Raw genomic sequence first — 21,239 nt, forward strand, 5'->3', positions numbered from 1 at the left:
GTTACGACTTGTAATGAGAATTAGTACTCGTTAAAATTTGTAAATTAATCATTAAAAAGCTACTAATACATGGACTTACCTATGAATTTTTTTATATATTGCATATGCATGTTCTCTGTGCTTTTACTGATCATTTCCGAAAGTCTTTAATATGATTTTAAGTCCTCTTACACATTATTTTATCTAAGGTTTTATTTATATATTAAATCCATAACCCACTTTGATTTGATTTATCTGAAGTTTATATATCAAGTCCTAACTAAACAATTATTAATCAGTGTATTGGCCACGTGATAAAATATTTGTATCTAATTGAGCTAATAATGAATTAGCGAAACTTATTTTTTCTTTATTTACTTTCGTAGCTTTATTTGTAATTTCCGTCCTTTTCCGATAATTTCTGTAACAACTAAGTTTTGTAAATACTTCCGCACGTACAATTAAGCCATAGAAGTAAATCGGAGTAAAAAGCAAAAACGGGAAAGTACACAAAAGTAAAACTTTGGCGCCATTTTGCAATTAAATTTTACAAAACCTCAAAAGCAGAAAAACGCTCTTGAAATGCCAAAAGTTTTCTGAGAAAACATTTCAAACATGAAGTTTACAAATACAAACTTCATGTTTGAGACGAAAGTAGGAAAAAGTTGTCGCAAACGTTTTGAAGAGATTCTTACAATTTCTATTTGTACTTCAATTTTCATTTTTTCGAACGACCCTTTATAATACAATATTTAAGACATTTTTAATTTGTAAAAATTTCATTCCATTGCCAATACCCGTAGACTTATCGTGGCATAGCGTTGTAATCTGTAATGGCACTTTCCTTTAAATATACTAACCTCGCAATCTTCGGTCTCTTTCGGATTGAACTGAATTTTAATCGAATTCTGGGTAACATATTGAAAAGCTTGCATTGAGAAGAATGGAATTTAATTAAAAAATTATAGTAACAGGCATTGAATAAAATAGAATTCAGGAAAAGAAATTAATATGAATAAGAACGCGATGTATGTTATCCGCATATTTTATCACACTCTCGACATTCTTACATTTTGCAATACTTCCTTAGTTAGTCGACTGAGTACCTGGACTTTAAGATATAACATCTCAAATAATTATTTGAGTATACATATAAGTACAATGTCAATGGTTTTGAAACCATAACCAAAGCACATAGTCACCTTCTTAGTGAAGGTATGTAGATTGGGAGAATGTTTATTCAATGTCGATAGTACCGAATCTATAATAAAACCATGTGTTGTTTGTAAGTGAAGAAATAGATTGAAGTTAGATTGTAACAGAACCTTAGTTATATCTTGTAAATACGTAGTTACAAGAACTTAGTCATATTTTTATTATCTTCCTTGAGATGACACTGCATGATGTCAAAATATTTCATTGAAATACTATGACAGAGCTGGACATGCATTTTTTCTTTTGGTGTGTGTGTGCTGCATTCACAGTAATTGTAGTTTTTGATCTAACCCATCTTAAGGCAGTAAACATCTTTTATATGCTCAAAGTTTTCTTGGAATCAAACCCATCTTGTGGGGATATATTTTAACAGACAAGTCTTCGTTGGTGCTAAAGTTATTACCCTGTTATTCCTTCGCAGAAGAAAGAGAACAAAATAGGCGAGTTTTTTATTGGACGGCTCATAAATAGGTCTGATTGTTAATATAAATCCTAAGTATTAACCAAACAGTCTCTTAGGTTAGGTTACTAGATGCGTCCGAAGACGCATTTGGACCTGAGCACAAAGTCAGTCTCTTAGTTTTGATTGAAAAAAAAGATACATAGATTCTTTAGTAAGTAGAGTTCAGTTGAGATGATAATTAGTAAAAAAGTGCGTCTTTTGGTTTTTGGACCATAAAAATTTAAAACACATTTTTTAAAAAGCAATTATAATCAATATAATCGGTTAAATATATCTAAGCTAAGATGACTAAGCAATTACAATTCATTTTTTAACCATCAGCGTTAATAGATTAATTTAACATGGTTGATCGAGATGCTGCTTGCTAAATTATTATGGGCAATATGGAGAGCTATGGCTCCTTGTGCATTTTCTCACATTAAACATAAAAAGATTTACTTAGCATGTCTGGTAAAATTTTTAGTTCAAATTTTGTTCCAAGAATTTTTTGTTCGTAGTATTATGATCAATAGAAAGCGTTATGGGTCCAAGATTAATAAATTTTTCGTTTCTCAATCATATGCCGGTAAAGTGGTATAGCTTTTGTGTCAACAAGATACAATCACAAAACGTTTGATAAGCGCATAGTTTCGAGTAATGGTCCTGTAAATTTATCTCCACAATTATGCGATCACAAGTATCTTGAAGTAATAATTTTAAAGTACTCAGATTAACCGGAGGCATTAGCCGAATTGAAAGTCAACATTTGATATGGTACATAAATATTTCTTTTTAAAATTCAATTATTTAAAAAGTATGCTGTATATCTCAACATATTATGGACTCTAACAACTTAAATTTGGATTTAGCAAGCATATATTACGATCTTATATTTCCATCATATTTCTTTCACCAAAACTGAACCAAATATAACATTTTCGAAATTTTTTTATTGATATTGAATTTTACAATAAAATAGCAGCTATTAAAATTGTTTTCATTGGGTTTCTACTTTATTCAACAGAAAAATAATATTTTATCGTAAGATAAAAATTCCTCTCAGCTCAAAATATTCCTAGATATGAAGTATCTCAAGGATAATTGTGTAACATCAACTGACTAAACAAATATATCTAACCTGAAGTTGTTGCTTCCGAAACTTCATCTTAAATATCTGAGCATATCAGAAATAATAAATTCAGCAGCAAAAATCACTTAATGAATACAATAAAGCGGTACCGACGTGCCACATTTAACGTTGATATTTTATAAATGAAAACAGCTTTTCCATTTCATTATACGCGTGCAACAAAGGAATTATCCTGCAGAATCATAGTAATTCCGCATGTAAAACCTTTTCAATCAATGTTGGATTTATAATTTCGGATATTTCGGGTCTTTTAGTTTTCAACGGTCTGATATTCCCTTGACGACGCATAAACGTATAAACACTCACGGAGGCAGCAGACAAATGCTAGAGCATTGGGAGTGTATGACTGTATGTTGGGCTATGAGTTTAACTACACTACAGCGTCGCTGTCACCGTCCCCGTCCACGTCCCCATCACCGCCTATTGCCACCAAAATAAAAGTAAGCAGAAATTTATGTGCATTTGGGTTACTGAGTTGAGTTGAAATGTTTTTTGTATTGCCGTTTTGCTATATTGCCATGATGTGAATTGATAGCGCCAGCTAGCACAGAGGATATTGTGAGGATGCTTAACTGCTTAAAATTTAAAAGGCCAAAAAGGACAACAATGTCAGCACCAACCGAATCGATATAGCACTCAGTGTATGGCACGAACACAGAACAGCAATCACAATAACAACTAATTTTTTTATGACTGTAGTTTTGTATGCTGAAGTTTCGGATTGGAATGCTGAGTGGGGGAGTGATGAAAATCTCACAAAATCGCAAAAACGTGAAATCACAAATATTTTAAGTGCAACTTAAAATGTATACAGCAAATAATCAAACGAAAAAAAAGGATCAGGAATAGTAGAAAAACCGAGATACACGGGCTAGCAATATTTTGCGTACAATTTTAAAACAAGCACCAGTAGACGCTCACAAACAAAAAAGGAGGAAATAGGAAATAGCGTGGGAGGATATAAGAAGTATTGATTTCATCAGTTGACAACGACAACAGGGATGTAGCGTATGACAGGCAACTGTGATAGAACTAACAAGCAAATACTCAGTGTACTCAGTGAGTTTGAAAAAGCACACAATATGGCTACCGGAAGTAGCAGAAATAAGGCAACAATAGCAAATGGCAATTTAGGTTGCACTTTGGCCTGAACAATGAATTTAAAATCGCATTAAAGTAGTACTAAGTTTTCTGCATGAAATAAATGAGAATTCAATTCTTCGTTTTAAATTTGTTGAGGCAAAAGAGAAGCTTGAATAAAGTTGTTAAAGCAGTTTACTGGATGTGTCAGCTGCTTGGTAATTTTCATCTTTACAAAAATTTACCTTAAATCACCACAAATTTGCGAAAATTTCGCGCCTAATGTAAACATAATGGACCGCAATTCGTTGCGCGCACCCCACCACTTAATGGGTCAGGCAACTAAAAATTTTCAGACAATTTTGTTCGAATCTCTTCTGTATTCATAGTACGCACCGTGCTTAGTTCGTGTCTATGGCATAGGACTCCATTCCATCTCATTTGTCTTTCGCTGGTTTTATGTATAGTCCAACTTTATGCGCTATCCTCTATGAATTTTGCTCGAAATTCTGCCACAATCAGTACTTGTCAATAAATTCCATTTATTGGCGCATACCATTTCCGCTGTACCTACAGCGTACCTACAGTACTAGAGAGGAGGGTGCTGTTTATTATACTGGGTCAAACTGCGTTATGCGACCAGAGTAGGTACAAATTATTCAACGTGGTTAGTTAGTAGTTGGCTCATTGGTTCTTCGGTTGGTTGGTACGTTGTTGTGGCTTTAAATTTGAGGCTGTAAAAATCGTAATCGGTGAATTATTGAGCAGAAAATGAGACCAAAATGAGTTTCAGATGAGCATTTAAGTTGTTCACTTCTTTTTAAGCGTATTTAGTTTTTATTTAATGTATTGATTTTATTTTATTGCACCTTATTTTATTCATTAAATCAAGAGTTTAATTATATAGAACTTAAAATTTAGTTAAGGTCCTCTAAAATACATTTAATCAATATAACGATATAATTTTAACGAATTTGAATCACATACATCATATATTATTAATAATATGATATTATTAATATCAGAAAAGTAATATTATTTAATGACTACTTTATTTAAAACATATTAATATTATGAATTCATTATGAATAAATTATCAATCCTTTTACTAGCATTATTACCAAATACATTATGTACAATTATGTGATTAAAAGCTGTGGCATTATAATCATCTCTTAGTATTGGTATTGAAAACTCTTTCAATATTACTGCTAAATCTCTGCATCCTGAAACCTAGTTTCATAAAAATTCGTATTTAAATACATTTTATGACATATTATAAATTATTAGATTATGATTTCTTTGTTTCAAAGTATATGAAAAATCTAAATATATCGTGATACTAGGTATTGATAGTTGGATCGAATCTAAATCAAATAACAAGAAGTGAGCCCACGACAATTGCCGACACACTTCAATAATGGTTATTGAAACCAGTTGAAAGGCTATAGGTTTACTAGTCATTATATGCTGCAAACACTCTAGACTTCTTAATACAATGGAATTTAATATATTTCAAAGCTTTTTAGTATAATTTGTCAGTTTATAACTGGCTCAAGTTTCTAAATTCTTTCAAGCTCTGTGCTATTTAAAACTCAACAAGCATCACCTTTCTGTCTTGGGGTCTTTATTAATCAAACATTTTACCTTCAGTAATTGTACACTTTATAAGACATCCACTTTATAGTATTTAGGTAAAATCATTTAGTGCTTAGAACCTTAAACCTCTAAGAAGATAATTGCTCATCCTTAAAGCTCTATTTATAGTTAAACAAAAATTAAACTGAGTAGTTAGTACATCAATTTCTTATTAAAAATTTTATTTACTTAAAAAAAGGTGTAAAAATTTTACTTAGTTTAAACTATTTCTCATAAAATAACATTTTATGTGAGCATATATTATTATGTTGAGACTAGTTGAGTTAGTGCACTTGAGCACTTTTACTCTCTATTAACAGAAAGGTTTCTTCATAAACCCACTATACGCCTTGACTGGATTATTATTTATAACTTCATCAGACTAAACAATAATTGGCCTTAGATCTGCATAACTCCCCGAGGAGCCTGAAACCATTCTGAGATTCGATAACGCGATGTTGGTAAACCCGTCAGTTTACGTAAATAATTTCAGGGCTCTATCCTTTATGTATTTTTTGATGGGATTAATCTTGAGCTCCCTGAGGATGTCATTTATTCTAATGTATCATGGTACCTTGAAAACTCTTCTCAGAGCCTGACTTTGTGCAATTTCTAGCTGGCGAATAGTAGTGTTTGAGGCTTTGCTAAACGCTACATACCCATATGGAGGCAACGGTCGAATTATTTGGTTATATAACAGCTTCCTATTCTTAGTATTGAGATTTTCATTTTTTCGAATAAAATTTTCAATACATCGTGTGCTTATTTCACAGCCACAATTCGAGAATTTAATTTTATAATAAAGTTAAGGTTCTGAATAAAAAAAAGCACTGACTGTCGATTAACGATTTTTTTATGAAACATTTACAATATTTAGCGGTTAACAATTGTTTGATAATAAAAAAAATAAATAAATTTAATCACAATAATTTGTCAAAAGTGCGGCAATTTAGTTGCGACCAAAAATGATTGACAAATTCATTTATTAAACGTTTAATTGCAGATATTGACAAGCAATTAAAATGTAAGCACATACATACATACACTCATACACTGTGATTATGAGAAATGGCAATACAACAATATAAATAAAGAAAAGTAATTTATATTACACTGAAAAAATTCTGTTTAAAATTGTGGAAATAAATGTTGCAAAATGAATTCGGAATTGAATTCGAGCGACCGTACGAAATCAATGAAAGTAATTAAGGAGCATAAATAAAAAAAAAGGAGCCTAAAAAATTTGAAAAATAAATCGAATGCATTGAGGTCCTCAAACTGTTGCAAGGACAGTCTGTTGCTGTTGATTGGCAACATAGCGCAATTGAGTTTAAATCAACAAATAAAGTTTAATTTTCTCGAAAAAAAGTATAATTTTTTAAATTTACTGCAACTGTTGCAAATGAATTAGTAATAAACGTTTTTCACAGACAAAATATTTGCCTATTTGCCTATTTAATAGAAATGGTACTCGCATGTAACTGAAATTTATTATATTATAAATAATTGTAATAATTGTTCACCTTTCATAAGACCTATTATTTTATAATATAAAGAGTTATCCATACCCATTGATTCGAACGCGGAAATGAATACGCAGATAAATTAGTCAGGAAAGAAGCAGCCACATCGCTGATGTCTCTGACATAACATTTCTGTGGACTAGAACACAGTACTCTCCTCTCTCTCATAAAAGTAAAGCAGAACCAGCAAAAAAAGGAATATTGGGATAACCCATTAGGATTACCACAATCCCAATAACTTATTGGTACCTATAACAATAGGAGATACTATGATTGTATGTACTTAACAAAAGAAAAACTTAGAATTATCACAAACATTTAAACAGTACATTAAAATACCACTTTACGAGACTGAGCATATATACTGATTCAAACTGTGGATTCTGAGATGAGAATGAAGAGTCAACCGCACATGTACTGTTAGAATGCCCTATCCTAATGCACACACGGGATAGACTTCTGGGAAGTGGTAATAAAACTTTATAAAGTAGGCTCTATAGTACTTTCTATTAACGTAACAGAGCTTAGAAACTTTGAACCCAGAAGGAGAATACACCCTCTTTCGTAGCGCCATATCGAACTTCTGACGCTTTTAGCCATCTATATGTTATGCTCGAAAGACTCCAGTACTGTAATTTCTCCCATATAGGATACCTGTTTGATTTTGTATTTCACAGTTAATGACAAGGTCTAAACAATATATTGGTAAAATTATTTGATCTAGGTCTCATTTGCAATGGGTTTTATTTACTTTTACTTTTGAAAATGGAACGGATAACAGTCTAAAATTTTTGTTGGAAAATACAATTACGACTGCAGTGCTTCAATAACGTGTTATACTATAAGATGTTCCCATTGCTGGAGTCTAATTTCTCCGGTGCTGTAAGTTGACAAGAGATTTTCATAAATTTGAACATGATTAGAAACTATATCTACATACCGATATAGCTTAGTGCTCTACCATTTATTATTTTGAAACTTAATGCCTTATATCTCTAGAGTTTAGCTATATCGACATATAGGGTAGTTGAAAATTTTGCTCAAAGCATTGAAATTGATCGAATCGCGGTACCTAAGAAGATGGATTAATGCCACATTATCCTATTTTCTAGAACTTTGGCATAAGCCATGTACCAGAAATCATATTTCGCAATAAATTAAATTGAGATGACATGAAATCATTTTTATCTGAAATTTAATTTTCATTTCTTCACTCAGGATAATTACTTTTCTGTTTATGCAAATGTCGCCGCTCAACGCAAATAAGCGACCATGCAGCTGCGTACTTGTGTATGCATTTTGCATTGGTATGTGTGTGTCGGTGTGTGCGCGTATTTGTATTCAATAAAGCGTTAATTATTCGATTATGTACGGTTCATCCTTTATACCGTATCACCTTTTCACCTGCCGCACACGTCGTTGCCATATTTCAAACGTTTAATTGTTTGAACTTTGTGTCGACATTACATGCGACATTAATGCACTCCTCGCACTTTGTCATACCGGAAGTCACTCTACGTTTTTTTTGTTGTATTTTATTTTAATATTGGCATCATCGTCGGCTATGTTGGCACCAGCCATATTTGTGTGGCATGCACAGTTGCTTAACCAAATGTCAACAGTTGATAATTGAAAATTACTGTACAGTGGTTTCTATAATCATTATCAGAATTGTTTCTGTAGCCACTGAACCACTGGCAGTGTCCTTCCATTGTTGCTGCTGCTTTGTTGCTGTTGCTGTTATTGTTGCGTTTGTTGTAGTTTTTGGTTTTGATGTTGATACTCAAACTGTCGCCGAAGTGTTTAGTTAAGCGCTCAATTTAAATTGAATAACCGGTAAAGTATGAACCACACATTGTTGTGGCTGATTTTCAATGCATTAGATATTATGAATCCGAAACTGTCAGCTCCCTCATCAAAATTGGGGCTCATATAACTTTAATAGAATAACGATTATCAGAAGTTAATTGAAATTTAAGATACTTAAAATTAAAGAGTTTTGTGGAATAAGTTTAGGCACTTTTTAATTGATTAAATTTAATATTAAAAGTATATAAAGGAACCTTTGGTTTAAATAAGATGTTTTATAATTAAAAGATTAAATTGAATGTAAGCTATAAAATGTTTAAGATAAAAAAAATATAGTTTTTCTTTCAAGAATTTTACCTAATAATTTGCATTTCACATCACTGATCCATAGGACGGCATGGAGCTAAACTCGGCCTCATGCAGTGTGTGTCTAGCAGCTCTCGAAGAAATGACAACAAAACGCTTGATATGACTTTGTTCAGGTCTGCTCAGAACTAGGTTTAAGTTTCTATGGTTTCCCTTCTTCAATTCACTCGGCGATATCTCCAGCATTAGCCCGATTCTTGCCCTTGTAAATGCCTCTGGCTGGTTCTTCTTCTGCTACCCACTATAACGAGGTTTTTGTGGATTCAAAACGGCTTTTTAGCTAATTGAGGAGGACTCGTTATTTCTCCACCACAACTAACTAACATTTCAAATTAGAGCTATATACTAAAGATGAATTTTTCAATCAATTTCAAGGAAGCGTTTATGTATTGTAGTAGTTTGGAATAAGAAAGCAAATAGGTTACTGCAATATAATTTTTTTTCACAAAAATAATGTCACACTTTTATAAAATAATTAGTTATTGGTTGTATCTACAGAAACAATATAAAAATCGTGATGATTTTTGGCAATTTTCGTCAGTGGTTAGATTCATTTTTCTCTCGATTGATTTATGATAAATAAAATTGTCATATCTAAAAGAGTAAAAATCCACAAGTAACTGTTCAAAGACTATGGCATCCACAAAAGTGATAGTGTGATATTGGGACTGAAGTTGTGATAGTCGCGTGGTTTTTCCAAATATCGAAAATGTCAAGTAAACTTTCTATTCTGATGTTTATAATTATTTTTATAAATATATGGTAGTCAACACCTTAAGTAACTATAGCATTTAATTTGAAAATTTAAATGATATTTTCTATGTTCAATAAATTTTTTTGTTTATCATGTAAAGTAATCTCCAATCTTTCCGCCTAGGCTCCATACACAATAAATCTGCAACTTGTTAACATATTTGGTACACACTTTATTGCAACTAATATTACGTCGAAATTGACTGCGTAAAAACTTTATGCTTCAAATATAAATGTTAGTATGCAAACAGATTTACGGGTTTTTCTAGAAAATAAATATCAGACATGTGCCATTCTGAGAAACTACTGACTGTGTGCTTAAGCTCCTTATGGATTAATATTAGTGAAGCATGTAGTGGTTATATACTTAAGAATAGTTAAGCATAAGATTTTACAATGAATAATGTTTATTATTATATTTTTGGTGATCGCGAGAATAAGACTTTATTTATATTCATATATTTTTGTATTTGTAACCTAAAATATGAATGATATAGTAATCATATTTGAATTTTTAGCCTAGAGAATGGGATAAACTATTACATTATATATAAAAGCAATTGTGAGTGGAAAAGCTAACTAACGCTTGAAATATTAGATACTGGTTTATATAGGTAACTCTAGTTAGTTTTAATTCGTTCACAGCGTTATTCTTGCATTTTATTAGATTTGTTTGTTGGCAACTGAGTTTTTCAATTTCTAAATGTTCACTACGTTGTTCATCAATTTCATTTTGCTTACATTTTTTTTGAAATTTCTTATTACTGCACTTTTTCCATTCCGACTTCAAATGATGTGTCTATTGTGGTGTGGTTTTAATATAGCTAATACATTTCTGTATTTTTCCACGTGAAGTATGGGTGCTGTTCCCATATAATGTATGTGCTAAACTAATCTAAACGTGCATTGATATTTTATGTGGTCATTATTGGATAGAGAAGGCATGTTAAACCAATTAATACCAATCGTATATCTTAAACTCAAAATATTGTGTAAACTTTACTATAACTTCACTTTTGTTCCCAAATTTTATTCTTATTGTTCTCTTTTTTATTTTTTAAGAACTAAGTGAATATGCTATTTTATATCATACAAATAGATAGTATCTAAACCAGGAAGTAAAGCAAACATTTCGAAATTCAATTTCTTACATAAATAATAATTATTATTAATTACATAAATTTAATAAAATGATTTGACAAAATACCAATATCCACTTCTGATGATAAATCAAATTTCAAACGAATTACATGGCGCACAAATGCACCTTAATTAGGGATTCATTTTGCCGCATCATCGCCACTTGCTGAAAAATCAAAATCACTCTCGCTTGAAGCAGCTGTAACAGGAGCTGCAGCACCACTGGCATTAGCAGAGCCAGCTGCTTTTACGCTTGAGCTATCATCCGTTTCACTGCTGTCAACAAAATTAACGCGTTTTTTCCTTTTCTGCGCATCATTAGACATTGCGTGTTTGTCGACTGATGAGGACAATATCGATGTGGGCTTAATTACTTTAGAAGTTGCGGGAACACCACTTGCTGAAAGACTGTCAGCAATACCAGTAACATTCTGATCATTAGCTTCATCAACAGCATCAATACCAGCAGAATCTGGAGCACTAGCAGCGGCGTAGTCAGTAGTTGTATCAAGTGGTGCTGGGGGTTGGTCAATTGCAATTGACTCAGCTGTTATCGCTGGCTCAGATGGTGGCATTATATCAGATTGGCCGGTCTGTTCAGCATATGCTGCCGAGTAGTCATAATTTGCACTCTGCTGATTCATATCGTCATACGTTGCTTGCGGTTCGTAACCTTGCGCCGCATAGGCATCTTGCATTTCGGCATATTGTTGCTGAGTGGCATCAGGAGTGTATTCTCCTGTCGTTTCATCGTATGTATAACCCGGGTAGGCATTAGGATCATAGGCTTGATTGTACTGACTTGCGTCATAGTTGGCATAACTCATGTTTGCATAATCTTGCTGCATTTCATTTGCTGCCATTGGGCTCGCATCAGCCGCATATTGTGCATAATCTGCTGCACTATCAATATTTTCACTATAACTATTCTCTACCACTTGTGGATATACTTCAGCATTAGTTGCATCTCCAATGGTGGCATATGTTGGATCATTGCTGTTATCTGTATTGTCTTGATTGTAGCTCACCGAGCTTTGTGTGTTGCCTTCATTAATTTCAGCACCGTACTCTACACTAGCATAAGTTGCAATATCGGCACTTTGTTCCTCATTTGCATGCAGTGCGTTATTATCACCGGAAATCTCCTGTTGGGCAGTAGCAGTTTGCGCCTTTGCTACTAGGTCCTCTATTAAACCTTGTGCAGGGGTACGTAAGTGCTGACTTTCGGCAGTAAATGGAGGATTGAGTAATTCCCCATAAATGGCATTTTCAATATTCTCAATATTCATTTGGGATTTGGAGGATTGATTACCTGACTGCTCGTTTGTTGAAGGTGAAATTTGATTTTCGTTGGTGTAATTTGTTGTCGCATAATTTGTGCGTGAAATGTCACTAAATCCATTGGAAAGATTCTCGTTATATGTTTTAGCGCTAATGTGTGAGTTTTGACTTAGGTACCCAGTGTTGTTGTTGTTGTTGCCGTTGTCTGTGAATTTTTGTTTGTCCCTCTCGGGTGTGTGCCAAGATTGTGTCATTTGCTGTTCACTTGGCGATTGCCAAGTCAAATCGATTTTCTGTCTAATATTGGAAGCGTCGTCAACAACTGTAGTCGCAGCATCGCCTGGTGTAGTAACAACAGTAGATGTTACTGGATTATTTGCATTGTTATTGACAGCGATATTATCAGTTGAACTTAGCAATTTTTCTTTTGTCACGTTTTGTACGCTCGGTATGCGAGGTGGCCCCCACGCACCTTTATCGCTTACTGAACGGTTACTGGAATTGAGCTCTCCATTGTTGTTTTTGTTATAGTTGTTGCTGTTGCTGCTGCTGTATGCCGAGTCGTGAAATTGTGCTGTAGTTTGCGGTTGCTCACCGCTAACAGTGTCATAAGTAACAACATTATCGTCATCAGTGGCAACACAGCCATTGTCATCAATATGATTACCATCAACATCACCAATAGCAAGAGCTGTAACAGCAGCAGTAGCAGCAGCAGCGGGAGTAGCAACATTAGTACGTGTAAAGTTTTTCTCTGTCATTGCCATCAACGGTTTTGGCAATTTATCAACTGTCAATGGAGTTAAAGGAATGGAAGATGTCTCTGACAGAATTTGCTGCTGATGCTGATCCTGTAGTTGCTGTAGAGGTAACGGTGTTGACATATGCATCGTTTTTGGCTCCAAATATTTGTCAGAAGCCGTTGATGGTGCAGCAGTAAAATTGTCAATACTATTTGATGGCGTGGTGCATAAATTTGCTGACATTCCTGTTCTTGCCAAATTGATATCGGCAACTGTATAATTTGCATGGTTAAAATTACGTAAAGTTGGTAGTTGCGCCTCACTATTATTGCAGAATGCATCTTGCAAATCATCGCCATTGAAGTTGGTCGCATTTGTATTCATTTGCATTGTTTGCAGGCAACGTTGCGAGCGTGGCATGTAATTGTATGTTGCCAAAAAATCTTGCGGTACTGTTGCAGCTGCGGATGGTGTTGTAAGTAGCATACCAGCCGGTGTAGGTGTAGCCATTGCTAAAGTCCAATGATGTGGCGTTAAAATTTCAGCGCAATTACTTGGCAATGCCTCATGCTGCTGTCGTGGTGTTAAACAAAATGTTGCTGGTAATGTTGCTGGAGTTGCTGCTGTTACCGATAGCAGATTTGTGTTTTCATTTCGGTTTGTTGCAGTTGCTGGCTGCATTGTGCTTTTGCCAAAATCATCATTAATAATTGATGTTGCCGTTGGCGTTGGTGCTGTTGGCACGAGTATTGGTATTGGTGTCAGTGCTGCTACTGCTGGCGATGCTGTTATTGTTGGCGTTGCACTCGTTTGTTGCATTTGACGTATTGTCTGGCTTTGCATCAATTTCGCAAAGTACATTTCATATTGCAACTGTAAAGAAATTATGATATCAATAATAATAAACCGTTCATAAATCAACGACACGAAACCACTTTTCAACTCACCTTCAACATTTTCAAGCGTTCGCTGCGAGCTGACATGGTTGCTGCTTGCTGATCGATTCGCTCCAGCATCTGCACCAACATTTTATTACGTTCATTACGTTTTCTTTGCTCCTCCAGGAATTGCTCGTACTTCTGACGGGTTTTCATTCGCACCAATTTATCGCTACAACAGTTCGGGAAATCAGATACGATAAATGAATTAAAATTAATTGCTTCTTTCTTACGCAGCTCATCACAACTCAACTCAACTCAACTCAACTCATTCAGATACAGATATTTAAGATTTAAATTCAATTTGTTGTTGTTACTTACTGTTCATTGCGCTTGTGAAGTATTTGTGTCAGTTTCTGTTCCAATTGTTGGCGATTGTTTTCACTGCAAGTGTAAAGGACGAAGGAATTTATTTACGTCAAGTGTAGCAATGATGTTAATTTACTTTTTGATTAAGAAAATAATTTACAAAAATAAAAGGGACGATTTAGATTGAAAAATATTTTAGTTTAAGATCTTGAATTATAATTAACCAAATGAAAATGTTTTTTAAGCATCTTAGATTCGTTTTAAATAAATAAATGGTATATTATTTGTTTGTATAATTCTGTTAAAGAATGTCAATACGAAATCACACTAGTTTCATAAGATAATAAGAAAATTACTATTTGAAAGTCATAGTTTTTAATTGTGTATAACAATGTATAACATTACACCTTCGAAAATGTTATTTCATAAGATAGACGCGTTAGATAGTAGTTAATGTGAGATAGCTATTACGCGATGGATGTTAGGCTTAACTCGCGATAGTTGAGGTCATCTTTTTTCAAGTCTGAACAGAGGGTACTGAGATTCCAACTGTTCGGAATACTTTTGTCAAAGCATATTCTGTAGATGAGCTGATGTCGTCACCGTCAGCCTTTTGGTTTCTTAGTTCCTGTATAGTAACACGTACTTCAAGTATATATACCGAGTATATAGTTTCAAAGAACTTAAATATATACTTTTCAAGAACTTAAATATTTATCCAGATATAGGATTTAAGAGAAAATCAAAAAAATGTATGTATTCAAAAAATACTTATTCATAATATTTACGTATAAGTAATAGTTTTCTAAAATAGTTCAATTTGTACAACTGTTTTTAGTCCATTAAATATTCGTTTAATTCATCCCTATAATGTTACTGTTCTTAAGTGGGTTGGAATAAATAATAGGTCAAAGTTAATTTTTTCGAAAATTTACTATCAAAAAAGCTCTTTATCCAATAAGTATTAATTATTTTTAAATTCTTTTTTTATATATGAATATTCCAATATTTTGAGAATATTTTTTCTGAAAAAAATTCATTGTGCCATGAACCGTGATCAATTTTTTTTATATATATACATGTAGAAGCTGACAGATGGAGATATATATATTTGTATTGTTATGGTCATGAATTAAGTTATTTAGTTATATAGTTTCCCAGTTTCTTAGACTTGTCACAGATACTTTTTTCCACAAAAGTATGTAAAAACTAATGTCTAGAAAGATTGGGTCATAAATAAAAAAAATATTTCTTATGCCATTTAACTGGTTCTGATAACTTAACTTAACTAAACCAAAATCTGACATCCGAATAAAACAATTCAGAAAAATATTTTTACTTAATCCACTTAAACCACTAAAAACACTTAAACGCACTAAACGCATATATTACCTCCTCTGCAACTTCTCCTGCAGTAACTCCACTTGCAGTTTATAATTATCCAATTCAGTGTTGGGATGCATTTCGGTTGTCTTAGCAATATTTTATTATTTTTAATTTTTATGTATAAATCTGATTGAATAAATATTTACACATTTCACTTTACATAAACCACAAAACAAACTTAACGGTGACAAAATGGAAAAATGACTGAAGTTAGTTACAAAGCGAATTTGGCATGAACTAAACACGTACAAAGGCTGCACACAGTCTGACATAATTTGGTATTAATACTGTCGTTAGCAGACATACACACACACATATACATTCACATATCACAAGACCGCGGTCGCTGGTAAACACAAAACAAAACACGCACATTTAAACAAATTTCAGCTGCTTTAGGTTTTGGTTAATTTGTTCAATGCTGCTCCCCTGCCTTCGCATAAGAAACTTTGGTTTCTGCTTCTTACGAGTAAGAGAGTCAAATTATGCTTTTACTTGCTTTTAATTCCGTTTTTCTATTTTATTTATTTTATTTTGCATTTTTATTATTCTGCGACAAAAATTCTTGGCTTTAAGAGTTTTAAGTCATTCCTTAACTAAAAATAGGTTTGTTTATTTTATGAAAATTATCATGAAATGTTTCTATGGCAACGGCAAATACTGTATTGAATAGTTATTGTTGTTATTACTATTGTTGTTGTTGTTAATGTTTTACTGTTGGTGGTTTGCTGGTACAAAGCAAAAGCAAAAGCAATCGCACATACAAAGTGGTTGGTTTATACATTGCTGTTGGCGTTGCTGGCTTTCGTGGCAGTTGCGGTGTTAACCAACACAACATGTAAAATATTCGAGGTACACGCAACATCTGCTATTGATTTTGCTTGTGTGAGTGAAATTGGAATTATGCTTTTAAGTAGCTATAACCGCGGTTGCATTGGCCTTAAGTGGTTACAAATTATTCGTATCGGAAATTCCTATTGAAATTTATTAGCTATTTAAATATTGTACAAGTGCACGAAGTTTTAAGATTGTATGTTTTTGAAGTGAATAATTTAATTAGGTGACATTGATAGTTATAGAGTTTATAAAATATTTTTGAACCTCATATGAGCTCCTTTCATTTAGATTATGAGAAATGTAAATTATATTTGTTTCTTACTGATCCGAAATCCGAGATTCTATATACAATATATGTGTATATACATTTTATATATTATCAATAGTGCTATATACGTCCAATCAATTCTATTTATATAGCATCCATTTAAAAGGCCGTTAGTCCATATAAAACAACGATGTACAATATTTTAAGAAATTATTGAAATTTGCATTTAAACCGCAATTACCCAGTAACGTTTATAACAGCCTTGTTTTGAAAGTTTTGAGTGTTATTTAATAATTATTTATACATATGACTTTATATAAGTTCTTTTATGTATATTCATCTACATACTATGTATAAAGTTATTATTACTTTTAACAATATATTATATACATATATTATTCAATAAAAATAATGTTAAAAGTAAATTTTCACTATATCCATCATAAGAGTGATATTTTCATTTTTTTTACCATTTAAAATTTTCTGCTGGGTTATTTCTATTTGATTATTTGAAACAGCGGATTGTTTGTGACTCTGTATTTATACATAGATATATATATCTATATAACTATAACCACAGGGTCTTTCGTTAAGCGACACAACTATATTTTTTGGTTATCCAAATAAATTGCTTGATCATTTTAAATTATTTATAATTCTTAAAAATTGTTTGAAAGGAATCCTTTAAAACTTAGATGGCTTGATATTAATTAAAGTAACCTTCGATCTATTTATCTACTTGCGATCATATATATTTCGATTATGTGATTAAATTACTTGATCATTGTAATTTATTTATCTTCTAAAATTTTTTTGAAGCGAAATCTTTTCAAAAAAACAACTACCTCCAATTTTCATTTTGTAGGTGATGCAGATTAAATTATCCTGAATAAAACTAAGAGTATGGCATTATACAACACGGATTGAAAACAATGTGTTGTGGTCATATACCCTGAAATACAACCACATACTTTGAACTGTATATATTTCTGAAGTAATTCAATTAGATATATGTTAAGACATTCCGGTTGAGTGTTAACAGTCAATGTATTTCAAAACAAACAGGCTTAGAGGTCAATGTTTTTAAAAAAATCAGAAAAAAACTTGTTCAGGTTGTGGTTTCTATAAATTAAATTAGAAGTTAGAGATTCTGGTTAAAAACCGTTGTGATTCAGAAACGGTTCACACTAGCGGTTTAAACTAATGTTATTAAGAACAAACTGACAATATTGACCACAATGTGATTTATTAATATGTTCATGTATATTATACTTGTAAATCTCAGATTTTTGTAATTCAGCACTGGTACAAAGTGTTTCATTATAAGAGAAATGCTGTTCAGTTCGTCCTTTGAATAATCACAAGTAAAAGTCAGAAACTTTATTTACAATCGTTGCTTTTTAGAAGCTGTACAGTACGTATGCTTATATACAAAAGTATCTAACTACAAATAGAGACATATGTGGATATGTAATCATATGTGTATTTGTGGCTGTATTTTGTTTGATAAAATTGAAATATTTTAAATACATTTAATTTTCTAATTTTTTATAAAATCGAAATTTTATTTACTTTACTCGTTTTTCATGATAGAGTTTTTGTATTCCATTTGGTATCAAAAGTGTTGTTTAGATTGTGGATTTCTAAATTTTGAACCATTTTCTAACAGTTATATTAAAATTACAGATACTACAAACTATCAAAAGGACCTCATTTCCCTTTACGTTTATGTTTTGTTGCTTTTGAAATTTCACTTTCTACATAATAAAAGTAATTTTTTTAAGCACATTTGGGTCGGTCATGTACAACGTTGCGGTTCCCTGGAGTTCTTGTTTAAGTTGTAATTACTATGGGACTAGGTCAGTACGGTTTGGTGCGTTGTGCACTACTTAAAAATGGAGTTAAAATTATATACTTGAACACCAACAGCGATAGGGGAATGCAAGGGGAAAGCAGAACTGACATGCAATGTCGCTGCAGTCTGCAGTAGAACGACATGTTGTCCTTCAATCTAAACACAATTTGTTTAGGGAAAAATGTAAATAATAAAACAGTAAACAAAAACTTTGACTATTTGTGAAACATGCAATTTCGAATTTTTTCTTATGTATTTGCATATAATGTTGATTTGATTGTATAAAAACGAATTTCTTTATTTTGATAAAGGTTTAATTTTTAAATTTCAGTTGCTAGAATAAAAAATCCAACTGCAAATGATTTTATCCTTTTTTTGTAAACACTACACCACAATTGCTTAGTCAACCATTAAGTAGCGCTTGAATGCACAGGTACAGAATTACACAAATACACAAAAACACAAAAACTCAAATACGCAAAAACAGAGTTGATTATCGCTGCTGTCATTCGAATATTTCGACACTCAGCGCTCACGCGGCAAGGCATATTTTATGGCAGTGCAACGGTTTCGGTTTCGGCGGTTATTGTATGCAGCCCGCCTATTCAGGCAGTTCAATGGCACCGCACATTTATGCCAAATTTGTCCAGTAACATTGCCTAGTTGGGTTTAGTTGGGTTTCAGTTGCACGTATCTGGAGTTGTGTGTGCAATTGTCTATTTGCATTGCGGCGGAGTCCTTTTTTTGTGTCTTCAGCAAACATTTTTATTCAATGGCCTGTGTTGCGTGTTGCAAGATTGCCAAATAAAATTCAATGCTGTTGTAGGTGTTTTTTTTTAGACTGAAAATGCGGGTGAATACCAAATAAAAGGACTAGTGTAAACAATTGATTTAACGTCAATAACCGAATAATAATTTTAGTAGTTTTTGCTTTGTTAAAAAATCTTGTATATCGGTGGAAATTGAATATATAATCATTAAGAAAAATCGTAGTAAACCCATTATTCTATGAAATATAGTATATCTCTCAAATTTCTAAGATATAGCATCGTTGAAACAATAATTCTGTAAAATATTTTTTGCACAATCAGGTGCACCTAATATGGATTCCGGGACATGCTGCTATCCAGTGCGCGGTACTGATGCGCAAGCGGAAGAAACACTTGGGACGGTATTTCATGGATCATAAAGATTCAAGACTAGAAAAGATAGGCTCTATACTGTCTTCCATTTAAGAAATCGGACTTGGAGAAACACTCTAATCCGAGTAAGGGGCAAAATAAATCTTTTAGATCACAGTGCACAATCCCTTTTTTTAAATAATAATAATAATATATGTCCAATTTCTGAGATATAGCATTATCGAAACAATAATTTTGTCAAATATTTTTTTGAAATTTTTTCAGTACATTTTGTTTTGTCATAGTTTTGAACTCTGAAGGTTTTTTGCAAATTATATTAAATAATCAACAATTATGTATCTACCTTTACCAGTGTTGCTTTGCTAATAAACGATAAAACCAGTTATTTATGCGAACAACTAGTATTAACTAAACAAACAGAAATCCAGTACTTAGCTCTTTGAATAAGAATCAAGATGTCTCCTACTGGGGACGGGAGTGCGTCCAGTATTCTCTTTCCGATATTAATCAAAGAGGTAAAGTCACAGGGAATGAGTCACTGAAATGTCTTCTATTGGGAATTATTTGATATTAGAAGGGAGTAGGACCAGTATTCTCTTTCTGATATTGATCAAAGAGGCAAAGTCACAGAGAATGTGACTAGATAACCCATCTTGTTGAGTTCATAACGCTTTGTGAAAAAAATCAATGATTGATAGCCACAAAAAATATGATTCCAAAATTTATTCCGTTAAGTTGGTGATGCAGGCCACGGTAATGCGTCAGAGAACCTGCTAACAGTCTCATCCCTGTTTTTTTTGAAGATGTAGTCTCACAGTAGATGTAAAGACGTATCAGTATGGCGATTATTTAGAATGTCACGCCAGTCCTAATCTAATGTTGAGCCTTTTTCGAGTTAGTGCATCTGGACTTTTGATAGATAGTCCTCGCACTGCAAACAGTCTTAAACCAATTAAGAAGTTGTGGATCAGCGAATTCCACAATTTACTTTTTGATAGACAGTACTCACACTGCAAACAGTCTTAAATCAATGAAGATGTTGTGGATCAACTAATTCCACAATAAGCCTTTTGTCTATAGAATTGCATGGCTAATCTTGTTTTTCTATTCCATTGATAACAGCTGCCATTTAATTGGCATTATCCTTATTCCATCGTAGCAATGCTGCTCTATTGTTCTTCTTATAATTTCCGCGTGTTACTATCAAAGTGTTGTATTTGACATATATTTTTTATACTCTGAACTGTTGGCAACTCTGTTCATAAAAAAAAGTGAGCTCTCGAAATACATTTGTATGCATACAAGCGCGGCTCTACGCCCGTCAGTTTTTATTAGATTTTGGCGGTTTTTTTTTGAAAATCGAACTGGAAATAAAATGGGGTAAG

General features: G+C 32.7%; 2 protein-coding genes across 2 annotated transcripts in view; one reads left to right on the forward strand and one right to left on the reverse strand.

Annotated features, from left to right (window-relative positions):
• LOC119676742 (hemicentin-1) overlaps positions 1-21,239 on the forward strand; it is a 437,106-nt gene that overhangs the window by 218,494 nt on the left and 197,373 nt on the right. The window lies entirely within an intron of this gene.
• LOC119680425 (GATA zinc finger domain-containing protein 14) lies at positions 11,186-14,441 on the reverse strand. Its single transcript, XM_038093233.1, has 3 exons — positions 14,379-14,441; positions 14,067-14,229; positions 11,186-13,992 (listed from the first exon to the last, which is right to left on the reverse strand). Exons 2-3 carry the CDS (start codon positions 14,211-14,213, stop codon positions 11,236-11,238), a joined length of 2,904 nt encoding a protein of 967 aa, XP_037949161.1. The 5' UTR covers positions 14,214-14,229; positions 14,379-14,441; the 3' UTR covers positions 11,186-11,235.

Source organism: Teleopsis dalmanni, chromosome 2 (assembly GCF_002237135.1).
Source record: "Teleopsis dalmanni isolate 2A chromosome 2, ASM223713v2, whole genome shotgun sequence".
Lineage (NCBI taxonomy): Eukaryota > Metazoa > Arthropoda > Insecta > Diptera > Diopsidae > Teleopsis > Teleopsis dalmanni.

Bases quoted from the DNA above. Each gene is read 5' to 3' on its own strand.
- LOC119680425 (XM_038093233.1), bottom strand. From the start codon at position 14,213: ATGAAAACCCGTCAGAAGTACGAGCAATTCCTGGAGGAGCAAAGAAAA. The intron at 13,993-14,066 runs GTGAGTTGAAAA...ATTTCTTTACAG, and splicing joins AACGCTTGAAAATGTTGAAG to TTGCAATATGAAATGTACTT.